Source organism: Pseudorasbora parva, chromosome 17 (genome assembly GCF_024679245.1).
Source record: "Pseudorasbora parva isolate DD20220531a chromosome 17, ASM2467924v1, whole genome shotgun sequence".
In the NCBI taxonomy this organism is placed as follows: domain Eukaryota; kingdom Metazoa; phylum Chordata; class Actinopteri; order Cypriniformes; family Gobionidae; genus Pseudorasbora; species Pseudorasbora parva.
Window position 1 is genome coordinate 21,297,405 of NC_090188.1, and position 24,112 is coordinate 21,321,516.

The window sequence follows — 24,112 nt, forward strand, 5'->3', positions numbered from 1 at the left end:
AACCAACAAACTTCTTTTGTACTCTTTAAAAAGGGATTAGCTGACTTAACTTAAAAAAAAGTGAGAAAACCCATTTCCTTAGAATGGTTAAGTAAATCACTTCATGTGTAAAAGTGCAAAAAGTGTATGTATCATTTTTAAGGCAACGGGTTTCCTTCCTTTTAAGTTAAGTCAACTGATCACTTATTCTTCTTCAGCTCTTTAACTTGAAATAATATCGATACATATGTGAGCACTATTCTGTGATCTGCTTCAAAATCATGATCTTTTTTTTTTTTTTTAATATCTAGTAACATGCTATTCTCCATCTTCACAGCCTCCACTGCTGACATCTCTGCTAGTGAAGATCAAGACCAAGCAGTACTTCCACCTCCCAGGCGCTCTCAATCTACAGTCTTTGATGAGGACAAACCAATAGCTGCAAGCGGCGCCTACAACCTAGATCACTTAATCGCTGATGGCCCCTTACCAGAATCAAATTTTGGGTCTGGACCATCAAGCAGAACACCTCTCACCCGCTCTCTAAGCCTACAGTCTGGTGAGTTAGAGAGCCCAGGAGACAAATCTTCAGGAGGAACCTCTGACAAACCCATTCACCCACGAACAGAGTCCTTTAGCATAGGAACAGAGAGTGCTCCGGGAACCCTTCGTAAAGTGAAGAAGCCCCGTCCAGGTTCACTAAAGAAGAAGCCTCTTTCCAGACAGAACTCAAACCCAGAGCGTTCCTCTTCCAAAACTGTGTCTTCTAGCAGCACACCGGAAGAGAAAAAGAGAGTGAAACCACCTCCCGAAAGTCCCTTGCAAACCCAAGAGAGGCCTAGTTCCTCTCCCAGCCCCAGTCCTAGTCCTGCTGGTACCCTACGGAGAAACAGAGTAAAGTCTCGAGTTGACAGTCCTCCACCTTTGGCTGAGGAGACCACTACCGCCTCAATATCAATTCAACTCCAGCCGGAAATTCCTGATCCAGTTTCTGCGGCTCCCACTGTCCCAGACGAGGAGTCTCCTATTCCTCCCAGTGGCTCCTACAAATGGGATCCGGACAACTTTGAAAACATTGACCCATTCTGTACAGGAGGCAGTAAAGTGGCAAACTCGCCAGTCTTAGGCAGGAAAGCTGATTTTACATTGGTTTCAGGCAACCCTGTTTCTGTAGAAGAGCCCCGTGCCCCTTCCCCTGCTAAAGAGCAACTACTCAACATTGAGGAACAACCAATCGCCAAGCGTCAACCAGTCAGACTGGAGTTTGACTATTCAGAGGACAGTGGAGAGGCGCCACGCAGCACTCCTCCTCCCAAAATCCTCGGCAAGAAACCAGGGGCTAAGATGCCCATCCGAAAGCCAAAACTGGGGATAAGGAAGGCCCCTCCACCCCAGACAGAACAGCTAGACAATTCACATGTCCCAGCTCTTTCAAATGACAACGATGATATCCCGATCCCAAAGGCATCATATAACTTTGACCCCAGCAAGTGGGATGATCCTAACTTTAATCCATTTTCTTCAAGCAGTGGTATCCCGAACTCTCCTGGACTGCCTAAAGGATCCTACAGCTTTGATCCTGACTCCTTTGATGATTCAATCGATCCCTTCAAATCGTCTAACAATTTGGGGAACCCGCCAACGAAAGCTGCCACTTTTGACCAGTCCAACAATGATAATGAGAATGAAAATGATAACGTTGTGGAGTTAGAGGATCACAACCTGAACAAACCTGCCAAAACCAAGAAGAAACCTGTTAAATCGTAAGTCTGCACTTATTGTGAATCATAATGTGTGCCATTCATTCAGTGTTGAGCACTGTGTGAAATTCTAGTACATTTCCTTGTGTATATTTCTGAATGGTTAGATACAATTGTCAGAGTGTATGTGAGTGGGTGTTTGTCAGCCTCTGTCACATGTCTGTCTGTTGATCTCATGTATCACAGGAAGTCCAGCAATGCCTCTTCTCTGTGTTGTTTCTTGTAAGTAGAGAGATGGAGGAAAATAAACATCAGTAATAATATAGCTTAACATAAAATGTCATTTTAACATTTTTTAACTCATGAGCCCACCATCAATTGTTTAATAATTTAATATGATACATATGACTGATTTCACATCATTCCCTAATCAGTCTTTCCTCTGCTCCATGTCTGATAATATCCAATGAGAATGTGTTGCCATCTAGTGGAGCCCCCCATAAAGTGCAGTCAATTCCAGGAACATGGGCAGAGGACGTGCAAAACAAGGCTTGAATATTTATTCTGATTGGCTTACTATGTATACATGATCTAATTAGATTTTTGTTGACTACACTTTTTCTAATGAATTTAGTGTGAATGTTGACATCTTATCTCTAAATCTCGGAATAAATTCCTTATCCAGAGATTTTTTTATGAGATTTTTCTTCTTTCAGAGATCTTTCCTCTCTTTAGGGTGGGCTAGTGGTTAACACACTGGTGGATAATAAACATTTCAGGTTTTATTATGTGTAAGCAGAAACTGTAACTGGAAAGTTGACAAGGGAATCTTTATTGTGCCCTTGAGCAAGACATTGTTTTGTTGTGTAAGCCACCCTGATACATGACTGCCGCTATTTGGGAGTAATTTTAAGTAATATTACTTTTAGAAGTGTAGTTCACTGGTTCCTTTGCCCATTTTAGATTAATTCATGTAATATATACAGTATATTGCTCAGTTGCAGACTTTCCCTCCCTCCCTTACACAATTCAAGGTTGTTTTCAACACAGATGTCTTTTCATATTTTAGAGGAATTTCAACAATTCTTCTAAAATTAAATATTTACATCACTTACAGTATGAAATGGGACCAAGGTTAACAACAGCAACAGAATAGGATTTGTGTTGTTACATATGTCATTTTATTAGTTAATAAGCAATTTATTAGGGGCTACAGGGACTAATATTAACGGTGAATGTGTTTAGGCAGAGTATCTATTTCCTTATTTAAAACCACAAATCTTTACTGCATAATCATCATGCGTCTGCAAGATATATTTCAATTCATTACTAATAGCTGTATATCTTTAATTTCCTGCTATGGTTCAAATTGTGAGAAAAAAAAAACATGGCATACAAATTGCATTAGCAAAAAATAAAATGTTTACTATTAAAAACATATTTCACAAAAAACAAAACAAAATGCACAATATAACATTCATATATATATATATACTAATAGAAGAGTAAATCATAATGTAAGCCATGAATAATCCATTTCATTGTGCACTGGTAAAATCTTAACTGATGAGATGTAATTCTTAATAAGCACCATCATTTACTAGTTGAATTACAGTATGCTTGCATTTGTCAAAAGGTTTTCTAAAAAATGTATCAGAACAACACAACAGGTATGTATTATTAAACTAAAACTTTTATACAAGAGAATGTATACAATCTGTACAGTATCTATCTATCTATCAAAAATGGTTGGATGGAGTTTATATGCCGATTGGTTGGACAGCACTGTAGATGGAAACATGACAAATTTATTCCAAATTGATATTTTAATAACTAACAACATAACGTATGTTTTGTTTTCTTAAACAGTAACACTTTCAGAGTGAAGAAGTCTCCAAAGAGGACTCAGATTACAGAGCCGTCTGCACAAGTAAGTTAAGACACGAGCGCACATTCTCCTACAGTACACTCACACAGTCACTTCAGCCGTTCATTCTGAAGATTATCTGTTTCTTCCCTTCGCTGTCACCTCATATCATAACAGTGTTGTCCTGTGTGTTCTCCGCTCTCGCCCACCACTTCACACACACATCATCACCTGCAGGAACACTCGCCTGATGCCAATCCCGACCCTTCACAAGATCACGCCACAGATGAGGAGAAACTGGCTTCCTCCACCAATCAGAAATGGACTAGACATGACGTGGAGGTGGAGCTGACCTCTGATCCCCAAGACATCCCGCAGCCGACAGACTTCACAGCTTTTGTCAACGAGAACAGTTTACCTGCACAGAGTGACGGTGAGAGAGGGGGAAAAGTCTCTTATTGTGTCACTGCATTATTTCAAATTATAAGTCAAGGATTGTGTCCATTGTCCTACATTACATAGATATTTTGAAAGAATGAGACCGTCAGTAGAGTACTGATTTCAAAATAATATGAAAGTAAGTATCACAAAACCTGTCTAGTTATATTGTTATCAATTGTATTATGCTCAAATAGTACAATATTATTTGTATATATATATATATATATATATATATATACACACACACACACACACACACACACACACACACACACACACACACACACACACACACACACACACACACACACACACACACACACACACACACACACACACACACACACACACACACACACACACACACACACACACACAGTATATATATACTGTGTGTGTGTATATATATATACACACACACACACACACACACACAGTATATATATACTGTGTGTGTGTGTGTGTGTATATATATATATATATATATATATATATATATATATATATAGATATATATATATACACACACACATACACACACACAGTATATATATACTGTGTGTGTGTGTGTATATATATATATATATATATATATATATATATATATATATATATATATATATATATATATATATACACACACACACACACACACACACACACACACACACACACACACACACACACACACACACACACACACACACACACACACACACACACACACAGTATATATATATATATATATATATATATATATATATATATATATGTATATATATGTATATATATACATATATATATATATATATATATATATATATATATATATATATGTATATATATGTATATATATATATATAATATATATAATGCATAGTGACATCCCAATACTTATTGTGTTTTGTTAATTTAATGATTTAATGTATAAATCATTTTATTACAGTAATAAAACCCTATTGTATTGCAGTAATGACAAATTCAATATTATAATAAGAATTTACATTGAAAATAATAGTAGTTAAAAAAAGTTAAATGTCAGGATTCATTGTACTAATGAGAATTTGGTAGGAAAATGTTTTTTTCATTAAAAAGATGTCAAAATGCAAAATAATGGTAACTAGATAAAAAAAAATTTGGTAGAGACAAAGCCGCACCAAAAAATTTGAATCGAGTGAGTGAGTAGACAGACAAATAGATATACACACACACCCACACACACACGTTTTGTTTTTGTGAAACTGGGTGTATGTGTATATTCGCTGGGTGTATGTAGGTGGCTGTATGGCAATGAAGGTGATCTCAGTTTTATATTACATTGTAATATAAACAAGTACACACATTTAAAAAATTTTTTTTTTTATTTTGGGGTGAAAAGTTTTCCCACGTGATCAAGTTTGGCTGCAAACCAAAATGACCCCACAATGACCCATTTTATTAGCCTTTGACCTACAGGGAATCGTTTGGGCCCTGGGGCAGTCTCTGTCTGAATAGAACTGGGTCATTGGTACAGAAGCAGATGAATTATAGTGCCACTCTCATGTTAGTTCTGTCAGTCTGTTAACTGATGATGAACATAGAAAGAATATTCTTGGGAAGCCTTATATTATTTTAAATTCCTAATGTAACCTTTATAAAACATTGAACCTTCTATATATTACTAATTTTCTCTGGGTTTTTCTCTGCAGTTACTGACTATGAGATTGAATACATGGAAAAGATTGGCTCCTCTGCACCTGTAAGTATCTACCTGACCCTTAGATGTACCAAACTTAGGGCAATTGCCACAAAAAACTAAAACAAGTTTGTGTGACAATTACAAACACCAAACTAATGTTAGATTACGGACCTTTGTATTTATGTGAATGCATGTGTATTTATTTACAGCCTCTCTCAGTGAAGAAACCATCACTTTATCTGAAACTAGACTCTGTGACAGACAGTCCAAAGAAGACCTCCAACATGCACGATTCAGAGCCCAACTCCCCCTGCACTGGGTAAAAAAACGCACACACCAACATTAGGTTTTCATGTTTTATAGGGACATTCTATGGCATATTTTTTATACTGTACAAACTGTATATTCTATCCCCTAACCCTTCCTCAAAATCCAACCAATCCAGAAAACTCTGCACTTTTAGATTTTCAAAAAACAACGCATAGTATGATTTATTAGCTAAAGCAAAAAAAATGTTCTCACAAGGAGAAGGATTTCATCCAGTTCCACACACACACAAACACACACTCATATATAACTTAAATATGCAATGAATGACTTGATTAGCGAAAAAGTCACAACCATTTAGTTAGCTATTGAGCAACTGCTATCGAGATTATTTTCAAGGTATATATTTATTTATCTAAGTTGTTGCGAAAGGTGAATTTTGTCTGTTTTTAGAAGTACACTCTCATATAGATGGACGTAGAGCCACAAAGCTCAATTTTATTGGGTTGAGAACAATGTATCCTCTTTGGCAGTATATTTCATGTGTTTAACTGCATTGGTCTGACACATTACAGGAGCTTTGAGGAGATGGAGGCTCAGATCTCACAGGGGAAATCACCTGTGCTGCCACCTCGTGGTGCTCGTGACCCCATGGCCTCAGAGAAAAGCAGAAAGAAAGACAGTCAATCTCAGAGTCGAATGCAGAGCAACGAGAGAGATGGAGTGGTAAGTGCAAACTAATCAAGCACTGAAAGATAGAGTCAGCACTTTCAAGAGTGTGGTTGTTTCATTAGTTCAGATAATTTCATATAGATAGTTTTCATACAGTCAAAATGCATGAATTGCACCACAAATGTGTGAAGATGGGGTTATTTCTACTTTGTTACTTTTCAATCTTAAGGGACAGTTAATCCTAAATAAAGAAATAAAGAAATTCTGACGTTATTTACTCATGTTATTCCAAACTCATATGCAGTTATTTTTTCAGTAGAACAAAAAAGGAGACAATATGAACAATGTATTTTCTATAATAATTTGTTTTCGATTAACAACAATAGTAAGTAATGGCAGAACTTCAATTTTTGTTTGAACTGTCCCTTTAAGATAGCATTATTTTGCTCAGCATGTAGCTTATATTAAGCAGGATCTCCCCACCAGAATCAGTTCTGCAGATTGTTAATTCATAGGCTTTGTAAACCATAATAGAAGTGTTATAATGCACTAGGCTAAATGCAAGCTTGCGCTTCCTCACTGACCCCCAGGCACCTCCTACTCCTCTTGTCCCTTTTCTGCTCTCACTCCCAACACAGTCCCCCATCCAGGGCCCCATGGACCCCTCAGATCTGCCCCTCTTAGACAGGCTGTCTGATTCACCTGCCCCTCTCAGCTACCTGGAGCCTGATCTGGCAGAGACCAACCCCACTGCCTTCGCTCAGAAACTGCAGGTGTGTAGAGAGAGAAGACTACCTGCCCACTATCTCTTCTCCCCTGGAACTTTGCTGCTATGCGTGTATGAGTGTGTGCGTGCCGTGTCTTCACTAAGCTGTGTTTCACTGCGTTTGTTTGTCCCTCCAGTCTTTCATGTACCTTGTCTTCCCAGTTTTGCTTCTCCTTTTTGTTTGGCCCCTAGTGCTGGGTTCAGGAGATGTTAAAGGTCCCGTTCTTCGCGATCTTTCAAACTTTAGTTAGTGTGAAATATTGCTGTTAGAGCATAAAAAATACCTGTAAAATTATAAAGCTCAAAGTTCAATGCCAAGCGAGATATTTTATTTAACAGAAGTTCCTTTTCAAAGCATACAGCGAACGGCCGGTTTGGACTACACCCCTGCACTTTCTGCTGTAATGACGTCACTAGAACCGTTTGTTGACTAACCCTCCGCCCACAAGAACACGCAAAATAGGGGGCGTGGTCTTGTTGCTCTCCCACGTGGAGAAGAGCGCGCATTCAGCATTTGCATCTCCCCGTTAAGGTAAGAGGCGGGACCTTTCCAGGCAAAGTGCGCTAAGCTGCTGTCCAATCACAACACGGGAAGCGCTGGCCCAATCAGAACTCGTTACGTATTTCTGAACGAGGGACTTCATAGAACAAGGAAATCATCAGGCCGTTTTTAGGACAGAGGAAACAGCGCTGTACAGATAAGTAAATGGTGTGAAAAATACTGTTTTTTTACACGCGAAACATGAACTCATGTTATATTGCACACTGTAAACATAATCAAAGCTTCGAAAACACGCGAAGAACGGGACCTTTAAAGGAATAGTTCAACTGAAGAAAAAAACCCTGCATGACTTATGTAAATGTAAATGTTTGGGCCAGTATGATTTTTATTTAAATAAATAACTTTTATTCAGCAAATGTCCATTAAATTGATGGAAAGTAAATATATTCTATCTTTATTAAATCTTGCAAATCATCAAAAAAAGTATTATGGTTTCAATAAAAATACTATGCAGTATATTTTCAACATTGATAATAATAAGAAATGTTTGTTGAACACTAAATCAGCATAATGATTTCTGAAAGATCATGTGACACTGAAGTCTGGAGTAATGACTGCTGTCTATTCAGTTTTTCCATCACAGGAATTAATTGAATTTTAAATATATTAAAATAGAAAATAGTTATTTTACAATATTACTGTTTTTACTGTATTGTTTTATCAAATAAATGATGCTTTCGTGAGACTTATTTAAAAAAGAAAAGAAAAAAAGAAAGTCTTACTGACCAAAAATTGAAATGGTAGCTTCAAGTCTTCTGAAGTCACATGATAAGTCATATAGACTTTTTGTTGCTGTTATGGTGCCTTTTTTTTGTCTTTATGGAGTTTTAAAGCCTCTGGCTCGCATTCGCTATTATTATATGGAAGAGAACAGCTCTTCAAACATTCTGCTAAATAGCTTTTGTGTTTATTTTGGTTGAACTATCCCTTTAAAAATACATTCTAGGAAAACTTAGGAAAGGATGGATGGATTTCACCACATTCACAAATGTGTACGAGTGTCTGTGTGTATGTACAGTATATGTACGTTTTCCCCCTCAAGTTTAGTATTTGAGTGAGGCCAGTACAACTCTAACCCCTCTTTTCCTCCTTGCCCCTGCCCCCACTCCATGGGTCACTCCCCCTTTCCTCCCCCCACCCTCCCTTGTGGCCCAGGAGGAGCTGGTGCTCGCAGCCCTGAGGATAGAGGCTCTACAGGTAGCCAAAAGCATCTCTCAGAGCCCTACTTTGTCCACTGTGTCCCCTCAGGTACTGCGCTGAACCAGCCTGCACCTGTGTGTGAGCGTGTATGTGTGTGCAAGCACGTGTGTGTGTGTGTGTGTGTGTGTGTGTGTGTGTGTGTGTGTGTGTGTGCGTGTATGTAATATACTCCCTTCTGAACTGAGCCCCCTGACTGCACCCTTGGGTATGAGTGTGTACCTACCCATAAACTACCTCACCATACTGTGGACGTGACATCTCACCCCTGGTTCTCTAACCCAGCTCCTGTCCCTTGATTGGTGCTCCTTTTTCCCAATCCAGCACCCTTTTGCACAAAAAGAGGTGTGTTCCTCCCAGGGCTTTGTGACAATCCTGCATGTTCGCCTGGACAGGAGATCCATAGAGATGAAGGTCAATGTGACTTGGAAACAATACTATTATTTATTACTTCAAATATGAATGATTTGTAGATTTCATCATTTATATGCTTTTCCTAAGCAAACATTTGAATGCTGAATTCCTTGTCACATTCATGCTGGTTACTGGTTTCGATTGTTACTAATTTACACTAACTCATTGGAATACAGTGGGCATACGGATCGTCTGTATGCCTGGTCTGAGGCCGCTGGCGTGGCTTCACGTAAAGCTTAGCTCAGATCTGCTTCCAGTCATGTTGGATGAGCGACTGTCACCGCAGTCTCAGCATTTGTACAGGAAATGGAATGAAAAGACTAATCTGGCATACACAAACATGCACACATGCATACCACAACCCCTCTAACACGACGCATCATATTCTTCCCGCTCCATTCTCATGATGTTGTCTTGCACGCTTTCACAGTCTCGCCTCAAGAAGCCCAGCCCACGCCGCTGGAATCTCAACGGTTCCCACATGGCTAAAGTAAGACGGACAGAAACAATCCCTCTAAAGTCTAATTAGCTCTAGTCCGTATTTTCTAATCCCATTGTCCCTGTACCATTAGACTAAACCACCATTAGTCAGAAAAATAGATCTACAGGCAAAAAGCATCTCATCCTTCTCCTGTCCTCTCTGTTCACTGCAAAAATAGTCTTAGTCGTTGTTTTTGTTGTTTTATCTAACCACTAAAAAACTAAATACGAATATGAATTATTTATAATTTGCCCTGTTTTAAGTGCATTTAGATTTTCATGCAAAAAACTGATCAAGAAAATTTCTTTTTTGCTAATTTTGTATACTACTTTTGTTCAGCAACTATGCATTGAATTGATTAAATGTGACAGTAAAATTTTTACATTATTACAAATGATTTACATCTTAAATAAATGCTGTGCTTTTGAAATTTCTATTTATCAAAGAATCCAGAATTTTTTTTTAAAGGTTTCCACCAAAATATTTTCCACATTAGTAATAAATTGTTTCTTGAGCAGCAAATCTGCATTTTTGAAACTAAGGATCATGTGATACTGAAGACTGAAGTAATGGCTGCCGAAAATTCAGCTTTTTCATCATTGGAATAAATAATGTATTAAATTAATTATATTTAAATAATTTATGAATAAATTATTGTAATCATATTTCATAATATTACAATTTTACTGTATTTTAATCAAACGAATGCAGCCTTGTTGAGCATAATATTTATTTTTAAAACATTAAAAAACTTTGACAAAACTTTTGAACGGTAGTGTACAAACCAGTAAATCATGAGTGTTTTGTTCCTGTCCATTTCATTTTTTTCTTTTTCTTTTTTTTTAAACAAGGAACAGCCAAATCTAACCTCAAATTATAATCTAAAAAAAAGTCTGTCACATACATATTTAAAAAACATCAAGTCTAACTCATTTTCTAGACACATTAAAAATGACTATCCAGAATCCACATAACATTGTATAGACCCTAAATAATAGTAATCAAGCCTTAATAATAGGTTTTGTCTCACTCTGTCAAAACTAGTTTGGTTATTTTTATAGAAACCCGCTGGAAAATCCACACAGACAGATAGCAAACTCTGTCACAGGACGTCCCGCATTCCACAGGTATAGTTTCTGCCCCCGAATAACCTCTAGACTTCCTTTCTAAAATAGAATTGAGCTTTAATGTATCAAAAGTATTTTTGGCGTAGAACTGATACATTTTAGGATTATGGAGTACTTTCATATATAAAAAGAGTGACACTGCATTATATAGCTAAATTATGAAGTAATGAGGTTTAGTGATGACTAGCCTGAATTGATGACCTTCTTAAAATATTCAGTATTTTAACATACATTATTAGATAACGCTCTTCCTGAAATAGTCCCTCAGATACATTTCATATGCTGCCTCAGCACATTCTCCACATTCTCTTTTTTTAAACATTTTCTTGTCATTAAGAGATACTTTTTCATTCATGCAAATACATGAAACACAGCTGCTCTGAAGATGACAGGACTTCATCACAACCCCACTGCTGTACTGAACTGTCTTGTCAATATTCAGTTAGAACGCTTTTGTTTCTAATTTACATTTAGAGTTATTCTCTGCCTAATTTATCACCCATGACGGTGTTTATGGTTGGTGAAGACCAACATGCTTTTCTCTTGGCCTAGGTCACACATTTAGGGATTTTCTAGATAAGATTATGCATTGTAGAGTTTGATTGTTGATAAAATTGATGAGTTGGAGTCCAGACCATGTTTAATGTACCCCGAAAAGGCATAACAGTATGACCACCTTACTAATATAGTGTTGTCACCCCTTTCCTGCCAAAACATCCCTGACCAATCAAGGCATAGACTCCACTAGACCCCTGAAGTTGTGCTGTGGTATCTGGCACCAAGATGTTAGCAGCAGATCATTTAAGTCCTGTAAGTTGTGAGATGCTCGATTGGATTGAGATCTGGGGGATTTGGAGGACAAGTCAACTCCTCAAACTCATTGTGCTCCTCAAATCATTCTTGAACAATTTTGGCTTTGTGATAGGGCACATTATCCTGCTGAAAGAGGCCATATCTATCAGGGAATACCGTTTTGCATGAAAGTGTGTACATGGTCTGCAAAAATGCTTAGGTAGATGAAATTAAAATTCACATAGATGGCAGGACCCAAGGTTTCCCAGCAGAAAATTGCCCAAAGCATCACACTGCCTCCGCCGGCTTGCCTTCTTCCCATAGTGCATCCTGGTGTTTTCCCCAGGTAAGTAGTGCGCACTCAGACCAGGCCACCTTCTTCCAGTGCTCCATGGTCTAGTTCAGATTCTCACATGCCCACCGTTGGCACTTTTGGTGGGGAACAGGGGTCAGCATGGGCACCCTGACTGGTCTGCTGCTATGCAGCTCCATACTCAACAAACTGTGATGCACTGTGCAATTTTGACATCTTTCTATTAGAACCAGCACTGACTTGAGCAATTTGAGCTACAGTAGCTTATCTGTTTGATCAGACCACACAGGCCAGCCTTCGCTCCCCACGTGCATCAATGAGCCTTGGCCACCCGTGACCCTGTCGCCAGTTCACCATTGTTCCTTCCTTGGATCACTTTTGATAGATACTGACCACTGCAGACCGGGAACACCCGACAAGAGCTAGAGCAAGCCATCACAAATTGGCTCTTGTCAAACTCGCTCAAATCCCTACGCTTGCCCATTTTTTCTGCTTTTAACAACTTTGAGGGCAAAATGTTCAATTGCTGCCTAATATATCCCACCCACTAACAGGTGCAGTGTTGAAGATATAATCAGTGTTATTCACTTCACCTGTCATAATGTTATGCCTGATCGGTGTATATAGTCATACGATATCCAAGACCACAAGATCAACACTCCACTTATAAGGTATCATTTCAGCATTTCGTTTCAGGTTTGTAATCTCAGTTTGTACCTCCCATGTGTTATACCGTATGTACCTTACTATGTGTCCCATCCATGATCTGAGTGCAACCCAGTAATGCTCAATAAATGGTATTAGGGATAAATGCTTCTTTCAGACCAAACATTATGGGATGGGCATTCATTTGTACCCTAACACACGGCCCCCTACCTCGTATAAGAGTCAAACTCAATTAATCTCCTAATCCAGCTCTGCTAGGAAGAATTAATCAGCTTTAATCAGCAAGTGGGTTTAACGGCTAAACACGATGAGTATTCAGTAACAACACCCCATCACGGGCTATAAAGAGGATACAATTATCATCTGAAAATGGTACATATAATCATTTTATTGTCATTTTTAATGTAAAAAAAAAATTCAGATTTAGTTTTCAGAAGTCAGTTATTAGTCAATTAAATAACAGCACATTTACATTTAAAAGTGGAAATGTATAAAACATGTCTGTTTATTTTTCTTTAATTGTCCTTTACAGACTTTTGTTCTTGTAGTGGCTGGTTGCATTAACTACCCAGATACATACTTTTTTATATTTTCTTTTTCATTGATTCAAAATAGATCATCAACTTTTATCTCCAATAACCAAACAACCTGTACTCCTGCAGTTCTCATCTGACACAGCATCCCTCCCTTACCCGGATTCGGACAAAGGCGCAAACTTTTCATGACAAACAGCTTTTCACACCCATCTCACATTGGGGATTGTCAGTCATAACATTTCAGCTGTATGCAGCAGGCCTATCGCAAACTGCTGGACGCTTTTAAAAACCCGAACAAAGAGCCGCTCTCCATGGCATTATGGCTTTGCTGAGTAGACCCTGTAGATGATGCGCTGCTTCCCACCAGGATGTGTGAAATGAATATCTTTGTACATAAATAAATTCACAGGTTTTTAATGGTTTCTCCACAACATTCTTCTTGGCATCAGAGAGAAGTGGCCTCACCGGGGGACAGTGGCGTTTCGAAGAGCTCCCTCTATTCCTGTGCAGGATACATTGAAGGGGAAAGCCCTCATCTGCCACGTGACTTGGACCACTCTCTGGGCATCGCCCGAGAAGAGGTATATACTCATCCATTGCATGACACCACCACACCACTATTTATTGTGGGAGGAAAATCTTAGTATTTTCATTTCACATTGTATAAAAACAACCTGAATTGTTAAAGTTGAAAAGTGTGAAATGATGCAGTGCTAAGATGACAATCAATCTTAAACTGCTTGAATGCACACCTCATGTTATTAAATATTCATGAGCTCTGTAGTCACAGAATGCTGTGCTTAGTTTTAGAGTCGTGGGGAAGTTCATGTTGATTAACTTGAATTGATATGAGAGTATTATTATTTCTGTATTTTAGAAAATTTGAAGTTAGCATGAAATGAGAATTTCTCCATTGAACTCTCATTTTCTGGGGAAAAGACTGAAAGTTCACATTCATTTATGAGTGAGTGCAACACCTACATCTGAAATTATAACCGATGGATAGAACCAAGTCCCTGAAATTCTTTCTTTCTTTGATAACCCATTTCACTTGGCTATACTTCACAACAAGGAAGAAAACACCAGTCAAGGTCTATTAACCTCATACATATGCAGATAAGAATATATTTACAGTTTGAAACATGGCAAAGGGTAACCAAGGTTTTTGTGGTAACCCAGAATGACACTGGTTTAACAATTTTAAGTGTGAAAAGCTCATGTGTGTGAAGTGATGCTATTCTTATTTCAGGTCGTTTTGAAAGAGAAAGAAGCCATGGAGTGGAAGAGAAAATATGAGGAGAGTAGACGGGAGGTGGAGGAGATGAGGTGGGTGTTCTCACAGAACAAAGATTCCTGTGCCCTCTTGAGCTGTGACGAGTGAAGCTTGCGTCATTTCCCGACCCCGTTCCTCCCCCGCCCCTCTCCCATCACTTCTTGTCCTCTCAATACTCTTCCAATAAATAAAACGTTCATTCACTACTTATATTCCGTAGCTGATATGACACCCCTCAGATCAAAATGAGATGATCAGGCAGCATCATTTAAAATATCTGTGTATTAAACCGGGCAAGGCTCACACGCATCAACCTCAGACCACCTCTCAATCTGTTTATCTCTTTCCTACTGTTTTTTGAAGTCGAGCGTAAGTAGAAAGCCAATTAAAGAAGGCCTTAATTTGTCAGATGTGCCAGACGTGGAGGCAGAAGAAGAGAGGGAATAGATGAAAGATAATGTAATTTTGTTGTCATCCATCCGGAAAACACGTGTAACTGTCTGGTCACTCCATTAATGCTTTAGAAGATCTTAACTGAGAGGTTGAATCAGTTGACAGTCACATTACACTGTTCATGTTGAAGCTTTTTATCACCTCACGCACTATTAAAAACATGCAGTGTTGTCTAATTCAGAATGCTTTAAATGTTTTAAAGCTGTCCTTTTGTTTTCAAGGGGTAAAGAGAACAAGGTAATCGGGGAGGGTTGAGGATTACAGCCAGCTGGACTGGGCCTTGTTAGTGTGGATAAGAATGGAGCTTAGTTCATTAGCCTGATTGGGCTCAGGATAAGGAAGGCCTAAGAGGCTAAGGGAAGATGTAGCTAATCCATCTGCTTACTGTGCCGGCAACCTGCTTTTCTCCAAGCGAGTCTTTCTGCCAGCCGAACTTTAGCAGTTAAAAGCGTGACATAACAAATGCCAATTTCCTGACCTTTCATGTAATCAACCTTGTTTAGAAGCATGTAAAGTCATTGTTATCTCCGCATGGATTGTTGTCAGTGCTGTTAAGTTGCATTCACATTACGTTGTCAACCAGTCCTTTCTTTTACGAACATCTGGGACAGATGGGCTTCTGCGTGCTAACAGAAAAAAGACTAACTTTGATCGTTTGACATCCAATTTGGGACACTTTCAAATGCGGTTCTAAATCCTGTTTTAACCTGGTATTACGATCCGTCTAGGGTTATCCGATCGCAAGTGGTCAGCTGAGATAGATAGCTGGAGGTAGTAATGTGTCTCAAAGGAGTCTACTTGTGATCAGATTTCGAGAGGAGGGTTTTTGAGTTTGTGAATACATGCGTCACTCACTACGTCAGTGTTAAAAAAGCGAAACTGTGGCAAAAATGGCATAACTTTCCCCCTTCTATACATTGAGTTATTTTGGTGAAGTATATGTATGAAGCACAACCCTCTTTTTTAGACAACTACCTCTATATGTTTTTTCAGTTATCAATCCTAAAACATTTTGGACCATGCTTTCATTTGTATTTAATGCTAACCACTTGTGATTGGATCATCTGAAACAGTTCCAGGTTTAAATGGACTCTAGGACATATGGTTTGTGGACTACACTACAGCTCAAAAGTTTGGGGTCGGTACATTTTTTACATTGATTTAAAAGAAGTCTCTTATGCTTGACAGGCTGCATTTATTTGATCAAAAATACAATAAAACAATAATACCGTGAAACATTATTACAATTTAAAAATAACTTTTCTGTTTTATTACTGTTTTAATATATTTTAAAATGCTGCGATGGTAAAGATGAATTTTTAGCATCATTACTCCATTCTTCAAAGTCAAATGATCCTTCAGAATGGTGATCTTATAACAATATAACAGCCTTTACTGTCACTTTTGACCAATTTCATGCATTCCTGCTGGGTACACATTCAATTCTTTACAAAAAAACAAAAATTACTGACCCAAACTTTTGTAACGTTAGTGTACATCAATTCTGTTTTATTCCTCTGGATACTAGAGTTTAAAAAATATTACACTGAAGATTTATAGATTTATTGTCACAAAAGTCACATTTATGGTTCTGAAATCACAAAAGTCACATTGCCTATTTTATTTATTTAGAGATTTTTAAAGCAATCAATATTCTTAAAAGGATCTGATCTGATCAGATATTGTAGTTTAAAAGCATCTTTGACTATTAACTTGATTTTTGCTTATTCTTCTCAGGAGGATAGTTATGGAGTATGAGAAGACCATTGCAGAGATGATCGGTGAGTCTTGATTACTGAATACAATTTCATCTTCTCCTAGGAATTTTTTGGTTTTTTGTTTTTTGGTTCTGTTTATCTGTGATTTTCTTCTGCTACAATGCTATAAATGATCAGACACAGCCCTTTCCCAGTCTTGCCACTCCAACACACATATGCCATACATTTTTGTTAATTTCTCATTTAATTTGCAGACAAATCTTTCGTGCCTCTGGACCCAAACACTGGTCAGTTATGAGCACAAACCTTCATGTCTCCCTGTATATTTTACTTGACACAAAAAACTTAAACATGCTTCTGCTTAACATGCCCCTTACCAGGCCTCACCAACTTACTGGCACAATAATCGAATTTCTTTGTCTCTTCAATATTTACTTCCATGTAAATACTGTAGGCTGTGTGTGTTCTTACATATTCAGATTGTGTTCTTGGGTGTCTGGTTTAACCAAGACATGCTTTTCTCTCTCTGCACAAAGAAAAACAAAATTTCATTCCTTTTTTTCATTCTTCGTAATAAAATACCATCCTTGATATTCCACTTGATTTTATTTTCACTTTTTTCTTTTATCCACCTTCTACATCATTTTATTTTTCCTTGGTTCATTTTTCTTTGCCACTTTTCTGGATTTCATCACTTTTTTTCCTTGACACTTTCATTCATTTTGAAATTTTCCCATGTTTGAGACGCGCTTTCTCTCTCACATGTCCCACCCTGCTGGCTTGACTTAATGCCGTCCCTTCTTTCTGTTTTGCTCCCTCTGTCCCTCATAAATATTTGATAAATCACTCAGGCATGCCTGGTAAGTAACAGCAACTTTATTTTCTTTGTTTGTGTTGAATCCACCACATCTGATAATGACGGACAAGGAGAGTTTTCTCTTTCTATATATTGTCTCTACTTTTAGCATCTGTTTCTGCTCTTCAGGTCTTTTTGTAGGCCTATTCTCAAACGTCTCCCATCATCAGCTCATCAGTGTTGGGGAAGCTACTTTGATACTGTGCTTTTCCAGAGTATAAGCCCATCTTAATTTAAAGTAGCCGAAAATCAAGCTACCATTTAGAAAAAAAATAGTTACAGTAACAGTAACATTTCTTATTACACTCAGAAAAAAAAGAATCATTGCATATTTAATTGAATAATTGAAAATTGTTATTCAGTTAAAAATATGTAAGGAATATTCAATTTAATTTGTTGGATTTTTACTATTAACTGAATTGCGTAAATCTTAAAAAAGGCTTACTTTTTTAGTGTGTTATCACAGTTGAAAATGTATTTATTTTTCAATATTCTGTAATGAATAGAAAGTTCAAAAGAACAGCATTTATTACAGAATAGAAATCTTTTGATTCTGATGTATTTGATGTACTTGCTTAATAAAGGCACACTATTCATTTATTTTATATATATATAAAAAAAAATACTATCCCTAAACGTTTAAATAGTAGTGTACATTCAAACTAAACCAATAAAACTATAATATTTTTTTATATAATTGATTAGAAACATGATAGACTAATATTTATTTAAATTCAATAAAAGGTAGGGAAGTTAGTTCCAGACACACAACTGAGCGATGAATCAGTTAAAAGTGATAGTTCACCTGAAAATGAACATTTTGTCATCATTTACTCAGCCTCACATTGTTCCAAACCTGCATACATTTCTTTCTTCTGTAGAACACAAAAGAAGATATTTTTAAAAAATTGGTTAACCAAACCGTTAACGGCAGCCATTGACTTCTATAGTAATTTTTTTCTACTATGGAAGTCGATGGCTACCATCGATTACAAACATTCTTTGAAATATATTCTTTTGTGTTCAACAGAAGAAAGAAACTAAAGGTTTGGAACAAATTTAGAGTGACTAAATGATGACAATTTTTTGTTTTTGTTTTTTTGTGAGGGTATCCCTTTAATCCGTGAATCAGTTTTTTTTTTAACCAGCTAGTTAAAATGAACCATTCAGTAGACTTGTGCTAAGTAAGTATTTCAAAGTTCTTCTCATCTCTCACTGTGTTTCAGTGGCTTGCCCATCATTGAGTGTATGTGTGTGTGAGTGTGTTGTCTGCATGCATCACAGAGATGCAGGGTCGAAATCTGCATTTTTCATTTGTCCTTATTAAAGATGTAGACATAGAGGTGTAGAGTATAACATTTGAAGTACTCTGCCACATCCAAAGGCACATTTGCACATCGGTTTTGGAGTGTATGGTGTGTTTGTGTGTCGTATAATATTATAAACCTATAATTTTTGTCTTTGTGTGTATGTCTCAGAGGGTGAACAGAGAGAGAAGACTTTGTCTCATCACACTATCCAGCAGTTGATCCTGGAGAAAGACCAGGCTTTAGCTGATCTCAACTCTGTGGAGAAATCTCTTGCTGACTTGTTCCGGCGCTATGAGAAGATGAAAGATGTTTTGGAAGGCTTCCGCAAAGTGAGTCATTCTGGGAATTTTTACCTGGAACTTAATTTAGATCCTGATCCCTGAGGTCAAAGAACACAGAGTACCACCCCAAAGTTTCCTGGGGAAAGGTCCTGGAAATACGGCTGTGGAAAAAAGCTGTATAGCTCATTATTTATCATTATCAGTCATTTACTCACTTCAATTCTTTGCTTTTCCATCAGAATGAGGATGTGCTGAAGAAATGTGCGCAGGAGTACCTGTCTCGTGTCCGTAAGGAGGAGCAGCGCTACCAGGCCTTGAAGATCCACGCTGAGGAAAAACTAGATAAGTAAGTACAGAGCTATCACAGGTAGTCCAAGCATATGTTTTTAAAGGTGCCCTAGAATGAAAAATTGAATTAACCTTGCCATAGTGAAATAATATGAGTTCAGTACATGGACATCACATACTGTGAGTCTCAAACACCATTGCCTCCTACTTCATATGTAAATCTCGTGCATGAAAAACACCAGAGAAAAAATAAGTGATTCTAAACGTAACGCCACCAGTGACGCAATTGCTGGGGATCATCAATATGTACGCCCCCAATATTTGCATATATCCGAACATGTTCATTGTCAGGCGTAACTGATGGAGCCGAATCATCGGGACTGCAGGTAAACAAGCGACACTCGAGGATAGCAAAAAAAAGCAGCTCTCATGGACACAAATGTCATGTTCCAGGCTGTGCAGGGGACTTGAGGACTTTTCTACCCTTCCCACAGATAAAAAATGTCAACAGTCATGGTTGATGTTTATAATCGGATACCGCAACAATTTAATTCAAGATCGTTCGCTTGTTCGGCTCATTTCAAGCAAGCTTCGCTCAGCGTCTTAAACTGAAGAAAGTGGCAATTACAACTGTATTCCTGCAAGCAGTAAGTAGCGATTTTATCCGCTTATTGACTGTTTAAACAATTTCTGATTAAATTGAAAGTTTCTTAGAGAGACGGCATTGTCTAGATGACCCAAGATGCTAGTACAGTAACAATAGGAAACTCCAAGTACCATACAAAACTAAATAGTGTGTCTAATGAAAAAGGTTAATATTATTTTGTATTACAAAATACTACCGTAGATACGTTGCTTACAGATCGTTCACTCGATCCTTCTAGCAAACGTCACCTTTTCCACCATATAAGTTAAAACGATAGTCATTTGACAAGGCTATTCATTTTGTAAAAATATATACATTTATATTTTTGAGAAGTTAAGTATGATGTTTTTGCATGCTTGTATTTCAGAGTACATCACAGTCACTGCGTGGCCTACATTGTGACTAACGTTATATAAACATGCAATATCATTGACAAAAAAAGAGGAGTCTAAAATGTAGTTTAAAACATAAAAACTTGAACAAAAACCACTGGTTTTGGTTTTGTTGGAGGGGAAGAAGCGCGTTCGTGCTTGCAGTTGCCATATTTCAACAATAGAAATCCCCCAATTAGAGTTTTTCCGTGAAAAGAACACATATACTATCCGGTGTTTTACCTAAACTTGTCCAATCTGGCAACCATATGCACACGAGCTCTCTCACACGGCACGGATGATCTGAAAGCACCAATAAACAAGTAGCCTAAACTGCATTTAAGCGATCTCCATTTGAGATGTTCTGCTTAAAGTGTCATTCAGTCGGTCTGTGTTCTGTCAGGACGGTCAGGACTCACGAGCCGCTTCGCTGAACTGCTGTGAGCTGCTGAAATAAGCCAATCAGAGCAGAGCTCAAGATTAATATTCATGACTCTTCCAAATAAGGCAAAAACAGAGCATTACATCCTAGGGACAATTTATAGGGTTGTAAATGGACCTGTAAAGCTGTATCTGGACAATTTTTGCTCTTAAATAAGCCACATATCCTCTAGATATCAGAGAACAATTTAACATATTGTTTCAACTCATTCGAGGGCACCTTTAACATACTTTGCTTTGTTCAGGAATTATGTTGCCTGGAACAACAATTGTTCACTGTGCACAGAGTGTTCTTTAAGAGTCCTTAGAAATATGAAATGATGGCATGTCTTTGACCATGTGGCACCCGCAGGGCGAATGCTGAAATCGCTCAGGTGAGAGCCAAAGCCAAGCAGGAGCAGGCAGCACATCAGGCCAGTCTGAGGAAAGAACAGATGAAGGTGGACTCACTGGAGCGCACACTGGAACAAAAGGTTTGCTCACACTCACAAATCCACATGCTTCTATATATAATGGCTGTGATTCATTCAAACAAACCATGTAAAATGTTTACGCTTTTATTGGGAAATTAAACATTTATCAAACTTTGGTAATTGCCTCAAAAAAAACTATGTAATCAAACTTAATTTTGTTTAAAATCACCTGGTAAGTTTATAATATATTACACCAGCATATGATAGTTAAATTGGACAACTACATGCACTCATCTCAGTTAGTCTATTGCCAAAATTATTTATAAAGACCAGTCAAGAATAGTAAATTACTGAAAATATTAAAATTAGTTTCAGGATCAGAATGCGTCGTTCGCACATAAAGACTCTCCGTCAAAATATAACGTACAACTTCCTGTTTCCAGTAACCAATACATGTTGAATGAGGTTTTTAATTGAATTGATTTATTCTCTTTGGCATTTCAATTAGTTTTCTGATCATTATGATTCAAATTCAACAAGTAAAGAACACATTTATTTGGTAAGGTAGAATATTGTTTATTGTTAGGTAAATTATCGTCTCTCTGACAGACAGCAAGTTAAAGCCGTTCAGGCCGCCATTTTCTCCCTCTTTCTCAGCCTTCTCTGAAATGAATGGTTTTGATGCACAAAATTGTTTTTATTATTAATAATTACAACGTTGTAATTATTTATTTTATTATTTTTACATAATTTAAAAAAAGTAATTCATAATTCTATTCAGCTATAACTTAAATTGATCAAAATTGATAGTAAAGTTATAAAATACTTTCTAATTTCTAATTTTCTATTCATCAAAGAATCCTAAAAAATGTATCATGGTTTCCACAAAAATACTGTATTAACCAACTGTTTTCAACATTGATAAGCAAATCAGGATATTAAAATGATAAATCATGTGAAACTGAAGACTGGAGTAATGATGCTGAAAATTCAGCTTTGCCATAAAAAGAATAAATTATATTTTAAAATTTGTGTTACCCATGTTCTCTGAATAGGGATTAAGATCCTGCATAGCAATGCCGTAATTGGAACGCCCTTGTTTTAAGTTTTAATAATATTTAACAATATTACTGTTTTCACTGTATTTTATTTTCAAATAAATGCACCCATGGTGAAAGACGACTGAGAGATGTTGAAATTTTGTTTCATCTTTTTACAGAATAAAGAGATTGAGGAGCTGACCAAAATTTGTGATGAATTGATTGCCAAGATGGGGAAGAGCTAGCCGTAACTAGTTCTGTCTAAACCACAAAGAGACACAAGAACAATGACTGGACAACAGTGTAAAGACAGAGAAGCAAGATTAAAGGGTACGGTACTGTTTTTCCATTTTCAAATGGACAGATCAAACAAAGGGATCTCACACTACTGACGTCTTCACATAAACTGGAGTCCCTACGACTGGGAGGACACGCTAGATTCTGGCTGTAATTATTTTCTCTTCATTTTGATGTATTAATGTACACCAACGTACCTATGTTGAGGGTCTTGTGAAAGTACTCCCCATAAGTAGAGACTTTTTTGAGAGTCTGTATTACACACACACACACACACACACACACACACACACACACACACACACACACACACACACACACACACACGCACACAAAAACATGCATGCACACACGCGCACACACACACACACACACACACACACACACACACACACACAGACACACACACGCAGACAAGAGAGTATGTGTTTATAGTGAGTCTGAAGTTATGAGTGTCGATGCCATGACAACCGCTGATGGAGTCGACTGTTAAACTGATTCCTGTTGTACCCTCTTCTTAACTTGAAAACAGAAATGACCAGAGAATATATATATATAGTATAAAACAGATGAAATAATCATTCAGTTGTCACAAAGTGGTATTCATGATCATGAATTAAAAATGCATGTTGTAGGCCTTGACGGTTTTGTAAATATGAAAATGACTTGAATATAGTAAAGGAACACGACTGCAGATTTTGATACTGCTAGTTTGATCTGCTTCCTTGTGTATCTTTGTAGATACTTGTTGTTCATTTGTTTGTTGTCTTCTAGCAACACTGATGTTTGATTTTATTTTTGAATTTTATTTTGATATATAAATGAACCCACTTGTTACTGTCAGTGGTTTTGAGCTAATTTAATCTGAATGGTTTTGTCTCAGTCCTGCTATAACTGATGTTTCACACAGCAGAAGCTGTCATTTATACAGGACATGCTTACAAAGTGCAATAAAAGATGGCAATACAGCTCTTTTGTTCATCTGACCCAAACACAAAGACAGTATACAACATAGAAAGCCAGGATGTTTGATGCAATAATAATTATATTTGCATTTATTCATTTAGCAGACGTTTTAGCCTCCCACTAGGGCATTTTAAGAAAGCAATAATGTTGTTAATTAACAAACAATGAATCTTGCTGACATGATCTTGCGTATGTGCATAAAAAGATGCATTAGTTAGCTGGCAGATGGGTCTTAAAAACACACCAGACAGGCTATATTAGTGGCAATTACATGCTGGCACAGAACCAAACTGTCTCTGAG

The 24,112-nt window shown here is 37.4% G+C and overlaps 1 protein-coding gene across 7 annotated transcripts in view; it reads left to right on the forward strand.

The window, feature by feature from the left end:
* tacc2 (transforming, acidic coiled-coil containing protein 2) overlaps positions 1-23,813 on the forward strand; it is a 48,656-nt gene extending 24,843 nt beyond the window's left edge. Inside the window, exons 5-22 of one of the 7 annotated variants that reach the window (XM_067421603.1) lie at positions 317-1,742; positions 3,549-3,609; positions 3,724-3,979; positions 5,676-5,725; positions 5,875-5,984; positions 6,508-6,658; positions 7,243-7,377; positions 9,088-9,180; positions 9,974-10,033; positions 11,086-11,151; positions 13,908-14,039; positions 14,708-14,784; positions 16,922-16,965; positions 17,157-17,189; positions 19,237-19,397; positions 19,589-19,695; positions 21,448-21,568; positions 22,728-23,813. In XM_067421603.1, the coding sequence (XP_067277704.1) occupies positions 317-1,742; positions 3,549-3,609; positions 3,724-3,979; positions 5,676-5,725; positions 5,875-5,984; positions 6,508-6,658; positions 7,243-7,377; positions 9,088-9,180; positions 9,974-10,033; positions 11,086-11,151; positions 13,908-14,039; positions 14,708-14,784; positions 16,922-16,965; positions 17,157-17,189; positions 19,237-19,397; positions 19,589-19,695; positions 21,448-21,568; positions 22,728-22,793 (3,149 nt within the window). In that variant the 3' untranslated portion in view covers positions 22,794-23,813. The remainder of the gene's footprint in view (positions 1-316; positions 1,743-3,548; positions 3,610-3,723; positions 3,980-5,675; positions 5,726-5,874; positions 5,985-6,507; positions 6,659-7,242; positions 7,378-9,087; positions 9,181-9,973; positions 10,034-11,085; positions 11,152-13,907; positions 14,040-14,707; positions 14,785-16,921; positions 16,966-17,156; positions 17,190-19,236; positions 19,398-19,588; positions 19,696-21,447; positions 21,569-22,727) is intronic. The other 6 variants (XM_067421605.1, XM_067421604.1, XM_067421606.1 and 3 more) reach the window with 6 other exon arrangements.
* The last annotated feature ends 299 nt before the right edge of the window (positions 23,814-24,112 follow it).